At 42.1% G+C, this 7,326-nt stretch overlaps 1 protein-coding gene across 1 annotated transcript; it reads right to left on the bottom strand.

Annotated features, from left to right (window-relative positions):
- Positions 1 to 3,062: 3,062 nt before the first annotated feature.
- LOC108142428 (T-box transcription factor TBX6) lies at positions 3,063 to 6,899 on the bottom strand. The gene is made up of 5 exons (XM_017266288.1): positions 6,647 to 6,899; positions 5,958 to 6,126; positions 4,425 to 4,692; positions 4,221 to 4,358; positions 3,063 to 3,728 (listed from the first exon to the last, which is right to left on the bottom strand). Exons 1-5 carry the CDS (start codon positions 6,735 to 6,737, stop codon positions 3,246 to 3,248), a joined length of 1,149 nt encoding a protein of 382 aa, XP_017121777.1. The 5' UTR covers positions 6,738 to 6,899; the 3' UTR covers positions 3,063 to 3,245.
- Between the last annotated feature and the right edge of the window lie 427 nt (positions 6,900 to 7,326).

Raw genomic sequence — 7,326 nt, 5'->3', positions numbered from 1 at the left:
ACCAAAGGGCTACCAAAACTAGCCAAAAACTAAACACTAAGAAATAGTCAACGGGTAAGAAACTTCGGTTTCACTCATTTCTAAATATAGGTAGATGTCTAAAAGCACTGATGATGTTAAGCACAGATTCAAACCATGGCATGGAACTCTGTTATCACTAAGTAGAGACTTAAATTATTTTTAGTCCAATTAGCATGGTTTTCTTATGTCAAATACATATATTTGGTACTTTTTTAAACTTGTTGGATGTTTAGTTATATTAGTAGCTAAACAAAAATCTTTCAAATAAGTTTTACAGAAGCACGTTCTTTTATTCCTTTTAAAATTTTAAATACACACTTTTTTCTCAGTGTAATGGTTTATCAAGATCTGTAACCATTGTAAAATACATGTATAATTCGTGTGTAAATTTGTGTTAAAAATATGTCAGATATGGTAAAAATATTATTTCTTGAGTAAATAGTTAGCATTAAGATGAAAAGGCGTTAAAAGTATAATCTAAAAACCAATTTAAATAAAGAATTTGGTTATAAGACGATTAAAAATTATTCTTTATTTAACATTATATCTTGGGCTTATAAAAAAACGCAGGAAATTGATAAAACGTTATATCAAAACAAAATTATGTTTCTACCTGTTGTTATCGTTTATCTGACAACCCAACTGACCAATATTTGGCAGCACTGCGGACAACATAAGCTTCAATAAAGGGCACCAAATCATACTTAAAATATTATAAAATAAGGTGTGTTAAATGTTATTGCTAATCACAGCTCACCTCGACCTGTTCTCATTCGCACAATTTAATTAAATGTTTGCACGCTGTTTGGCTCATAAAACAGAGAATGCGAACATTTTTATAGCTTAAAGCTTAAATACCAAATCAAATATATTATAATTAGCAATAAAGAACAACAAAAGCAGCTGCGGCAACAACAATACGCTAACATGTGGCGCAAATAAAATTCAAATCCGAACGGCAACACCTTCTCAATAAAGCATCGTTATCCTCATTATCATTATCAACAGCTTTGACCGCAAACCGGATTTGGATATTCGGTTTTGGGTATGTGTTTCGGGTATGGACCAACCTACACAACAAAATTCATTAAGTATATTAAAACAAGCGCAAATTAACAATGCAATACGTGAGCGATATCCATTTGCATTTTTATCTCATAATCTACCAATTTTGACGCTTTTTGCCACCGTTTTTCGAAAAGAAGCCAGCCGCAAATCAGCAAAAAAAAAGCTAGCATTTAAAAAAAAAACACTTCTGAAGCGCAGACGCCGACAAGATTTTATGTATTTTTGGCCCCTTTTGTTTTTGGTGAAAACGTGCAAATCCCATAATTTAATTGTTTCAGTATTTCAGATGCAAATTTATGCGCCAACAAATCCAATCGAAGACGAGGAGAAACACAAAGCGCTAATACAAAACTAAGCCCAAATTAGTCAAAGCAGCTTGAAACGCGGTTTCGTGTGGCCAGTGAATTATTTCGCGCTGCCGCGGATTACATTATGCATAATCTATGCAAAGGTTTCTATGAATGGAAGCCAGATCGTTCGATCTGCCTTTGAACTATCCGCATTCGAGGAGAGAGTGGGTCGACGTCGGTCTAGGTATTCTCCGGGTTCCATCTACTGGGTGCACTTAAAAACTTAATTAAAAATATTAAACACGAAATGTTTGGCGCCACCGTTTAGGAAGCGCTCAAAAGTGGACCCCACACGCATCCACGACCGCCGCGTTATCAGCTCAATTATGCAAGCTGAAAGGCAGCCGCCGGCCCACAGACGGATTTGTCGCATTTGACACGATAATGCACACAAGGAGTGACCACACCAAAGTCTCTCCATCGGCATTGCCTCGGCATCGGCATCATTCTCGACCAGCTCCCACTTCGTTTTGGCCTGGCCAATGGCCATAAAAGGTGCGATAAAACGAAAATTTCACAAGACGGCAGCAGCAACACATGCACTGAAGAAAATTGGTTAAAACTTGATTTAGCCAGACGGGAAATGCGAAAATCTTAATTTGTTTAGTTTTGGAAATTTAAAAAGATTTAGTATATATAAATATATAGTGTATAAGGGGTCGAACACTTGCAAACTCTAAAGGGTTCAGATAATCGAGCAACGATCAACGATAGATAGCAACGAAAATAACTCTTTTTAAAAAGTTTGAAAAGAGTGGGTTCCAAATGATTTTTACCATAGTAAAAAAAACTTATTTTAAAAATAGGCAAAAAAGACTTGTTGCAGTTCCGAAAATACAAAAGCTTTAATTAAGGTGGGGCTTAATTTTTAAGTCTTCTAAACAAGCATTGTATTAAATTTTATTACCTTATATTAATTGTTGTTTTTAATTTCAATCAAAGAAATTATCAATTTAAATGAAAATATCAAAGCTAATTTTAAAATTATTTGACAAACATTAGATTTTTTAGTTTTATATTTTCTTTGTAAATATCACTTTAAAGCATAAGTAAATTAAGAATACATCTTTTAATATTATAAAGTTTTTTTCAAAATATTTTTAAATGTTATCCGGTTAATGTAGATCACTTAAAAATCTACTAAACTTTTCGAGCATAATGAATTGGCAAGGCTGTTAAGCTTCTCGAAGTAACCACTTTCTTCTTATTAGCCTGGAAATTAAATAGAACCTACCAGTTAAAACATTTAGATTAAAAACATAATTTATTTTTTCTGTGCAGGCTCCTCTGCGTCATCGGCTCTCTTCGGGGGATGGGGATGAGGATGAAGTCGCAGGGGAGTTGGGTCGGCAAAGACCAAACGGCCTGAAAGCCGTCAAATCGCTGCTCATAATGGACGCCTTATCTTTCCAGAATTGCTTTAACTACTACCGGAGTTGGATGTGTTTCAGATACGTGTGGCTCGAGAATCGACTGGTCACCATAATGGAGAGCATTAATTTGTCTTAGGCCCGCCAAAGCGGTCGCCAAACAACTTTTGGCCCAGGCACCTCGATAGCGCCAAACCTGTAAAAACGGAAACGCTGAAGGCTGTTTCCCTTCCCCCGCACGAAAAGTTTTGCATTTGCTGTATTTTGTTTATTCTGTCCAAAGACACTTAAAACGATTTAACAAAGTATATGATTGCGGCTGGGTACTTAAACGATCTTATGGCTAGTATACAGTAGCTTACAAAGTATATGCACACGTTTCTCACTAATCACAACAGAAGATGACTCCAACCTAAGTGGTTCGTACTACGATTTTTCAGTACGCCAAAATGGCTGAAATGCTGAAGCTATTCCGCTTGGTGGAGGTCGAAGGCTTGGGTGTGCTGGAGCCAACTGGTTGTGGTGCCACAGGACTGACAGGAGCAGGAGCTGGCACATAGCCAGCTGGAGGCATGGCCAGAGCCTGAGGAGGAACTCCACTGAAATAGGCTGGAAGTCCTAGGGCCAAACTTGGTCCATAGCTCAGGGGATGGCGGTGGTAGGGGGATAGGGAACTGGCAGCTGATTGGGCTCCGTAGTAGGCTGGTGAAACGCTGCCCGTCGAGTCCTGCTCAAAGTCCTGGCGCTGACGCTTCGCCTGCGGGGAGTCACAGCTGCTCACACTGGACCCATCGTCCTCCGACTCCAGACTGGAGTTTCCACTGCTGTTCAGCTTCCTTTTGCAGCGGGACTGACCCGTTTCGCGGAAACCCTTGGCGAAGGGATTGTTGTCGATCTTTAGCTTGGTTATGCGATCATTCTGTAAGGATAAGACAATTTTAAAATTAATGTGGGGAACTAAATTGTATTGCCACAGTAAACTGTGATATTATATTTTGGTAATAAATATTATATTTTTATATTGATAATAAAATTGCATTTTTAAATTATTAAAGACTTTACTCAATTAACAGTAAATAACTTCATAGTTAAAATGTATGGCTTTTTACAAAATGTTTGAAAAGTTTTACCCAAAAGACAAAAATCGAATATAAATCTATTAATAAAAGTGGAAAACGATCTATGTTTTAACTGTCTGACAGAAATTTGAGACATGAGGCGTCAGTAAGTAGCCGTCGGCTGGGAAGCACTTGAAAAGTTTGTCTCCGATCCTCGTTAGGATCATCTCAAGTGGCTGGCGTGGCGACAAATTTGGAAATGCCTCAATTAGCCGACGACCCCCGCAGAGCCATTGTCGCGTCAAAAGTGCTCAATGAGGACGAGGAGGATGTTTTCATATTGCTAAACCCACCTGATAGGCTGTGACAGCTACGAACTCCGTCTCCGGGAACACGAACGCCTGCTGAGGAGCCCAGGGAAGTTGGGTGAGCTCGCTGCTTCGGATAATGTGCAGGCGTGGCTGGTACTTATGCATGCTGGCCAGAACGATCTGAAGGAAATAACGATGCGGATGAGTAACCCATCTAGTGGAATGGGGGAGATTTCCAAAACTTACATGTCCGCTGCTGTCCAGCGTGTTGTTGGTTAGCTTCACCTTGTTGAAAAGCAGAGCCTGCGACTGCCAATGGGCACCGGTGGCCGGACTATCCGGATGCAGATACATGCGCTGGGGGCTCTGGGGCTCGGCTCCGCCGGCCGGAACCCACTGGGATCCGGAGAACTTGTAGCGGCAGTCGCCGATGGGTACCATCTCCAGCAGGACGCAGTAGCTGGCCTCCTCCTCCAGTCCACTGAGGGAAACGCGCATCGAGGGGAACATGCGTCTGCAAAGGAGAAGCAAAGAATAGGACTTGATTAAGTGGCCTGCCACGAACTGCATATAAATCAGAGAGGGGAAGGGTATCGCAAAAGGAGGCGTCGCCCGGGCATCTATTCTATTTCACTGTACTTCGCCTTTGATTTGTGGCCCCGGCTAACAAGTGTGTAATTATGGACCAAAAAGCGGGCAGCGGGGAGTCTGCGCAAAGCATCGTAGCGTTGCGCATCGCATCCATTTAAAACGTAACGCAAACAGATCTCGCCAGCCCAAAACAATGTGCCACCGGCACATGATTAATTGTGCAGCAAATCGGTGGACCGCTGCTTGCATGGCGGAGAACTGAAGGGGCAGTGGAGCGGGGCAGTGGAGTGGGGCGATCTGGCGCCAAGCAATTAGACAAAATCTGGGAGTCGCCCTAACGGCTTCCAAGCGTCGAATGCATGTCTAATGAGCCGAGAAAGTGACTGTGATCGCCGATTAAGCCACACAGAAAACAATACGAAATTTAATTTGAAAAAAAAGGATGAATAAGGCAATATAATATAAAAATCATGCCAAATTTGGATCAACCAATGTGAGTAATTTAGGAAATTTACAAAATATATTTACCCATTATATGTACTGAACATTTAGGTTATTTTAAATGCACCAATGATCTGTTTTTGGAATGGAACATGACTTGTTAAACTGACTTGACTTGGCCCTAAAAGTTTTCAATTTCTTCCCGTGTACGTTTGTAACTTAAACTTCGAGTTCAGCTCATAATTATGTAAATTTGTCTCGGCTCCCGCTCGGTAGTCGCTGTGCGATAGTTTGATGTTCCTTTATCTGAGATACCTTAGGGTCTTTTTTTTTGCTCCAGAGAAGGGTCAGGGCTGGGCATTGTGGGCAAAGTGTGAAAAGCGCAGGTAGATCGGACCAAACCAAACCAAGCCAAACTAAACCCGATTGTCAACGCCGAAACCGAAAGAAGAAAGATTTTTATGAGCGGACCGGCGCCAGGGCGGCGTCTTCCTCTTGTCTTCTCCTCCGCCGGCTATCCGGCTATTCGTCTACACTGCACTTGTTGTCACTCGGAGCGAGAGCTCCTGCTGCGTTTTGAATTATGGCCAGGCGCCACATTAGGCCCGGGAAATCGAAAAACAAGGGACTACAAATAGGAAACTGGCCCTGGGACAGGAGCAAATATTAACATAGGCCGTGCGACGCACTTGACTCTTGGAAAAGTCGGGCTATTTGCATAGGATAATGGGTTCGCGGGAAACTTACCGGCCGCTCTTTGTGATGATCATCTCGGTGCCGATTTTATGGAACTGTTGCCACAGATCGTTGTTCTCCAACTTGGCCTCCACGCCAGGAAGGGTGGGCCGGCTGGGCAGCATCATTTGTGGCTGCTGGTGGTGGGGCATATTGAAAGGCAGCATCGACGGGAAGGGGTCTGGAAGAAGCGGTTTGGTTAGTTCATTAGTTTGGCATGGGCTCGGGATGGTCGCCGAAAAGCATATTTCTAGGCTATATCGCTTAATTTCGATGGCTGTCCACTGATTTCATTGTAATTAAATATCTAATTCTGAACTTCAGGTTACGCCAATGGTGATAGAACATTGCAAAACGAAAGAAAATGTCCAAAATAAAACTTTTACTCACTAACACCTTAAAGTTATTCAGTTTAAGAGAAAATTGTAAAAAAAAACCGAAGATTAAAATAGGTGAAGAGTTTGATATGTTTTTGTGGAAATATTTAAAAATGTTTGAAATGTTAAAGTCACATTCATTTTAATGATACATTTAAAAGTCCTTTTATAATTTAACCCTATCCTCTAACCTTACGATTGTACGTTGTAATACAAAAGGTTAAACAGTGCAATTTTGTAACCTCTTCCGCACTGTCTAATTTATAGATTTAAAAAATCACATTGCCATTTGCCGACGGCACTTGACCTTATAGAGAAACCCACCTGGAATTCGCTGCATGATCTGCTGGCGGTAGATCTCGTGGGCCAGCTGCTGCTGCATCCGCATATCCATTAGTTCTTGCATGGAAAGCATTTTGAATCACTTGCACTTGGTAAAAATGTCTGGGTTCTGATAATATCTGGTTCTGGGTACTGGTACTGGTTATTCTTCTTCACTTCACTCGCTCGTAACTGAAGATGCGCTCTGAGGTTCTTTCACGCTCGACGTTTCGCAACGAACTGATCTCGAGCTGCTCCGCTCGAGTGCTAGCTCGCTTTGGGTCGCAGCCAGTTTTTCCCGATCTTCGGCAGCGGCTACCTGCTGTAGGGAAAACCGGTTCTCCGGGGGAATCGCATGTGATTGGCCGACTGGTTACGCCTACGCTATGTGGCACTACTATGGTCATCCCACTCTGGCGGAGATCGGCGGATCGCAGAGGGCGCCATTTTGTGTGCAGGGAGCGGGAAAACGAGCTGCGTGCAGCCGAGTGGCGAAGTTAACGCTTAGCCCTGTTGATTTTCATCAGCCGCAGTGTTTTTCTGCGCCACTGCCTCCTAGCATTTATTCCCTGTCTCCCTCTCGATCACTGTCAGCTAGGTTACTTGGATATATACGTGGATGTGGATGTGGATGTGGCTGTGGATGTGGATGTGGATATGGCGTTGATTGTAATTCAGAAGTG

The sequence above is a fragment of the Drosophila elegans genome, unplaced genomic scaffold, assembly GCF_018152505.1.
Source record: "Drosophila elegans isolate 14027-0461.03 unplaced genomic scaffold, ASM1815250v1 contig_208, whole genome shotgun sequence".
In the NCBI taxonomy this organism is placed as follows: domain Eukaryota; kingdom Metazoa; phylum Arthropoda; class Insecta; order Diptera; family Drosophilidae; genus Drosophila; species Drosophila elegans.
The sequence above is the reverse complement of the archived record's forward strand: the minus strand, read 5'-3'. Positions and strand labels throughout refer to the sequence as shown.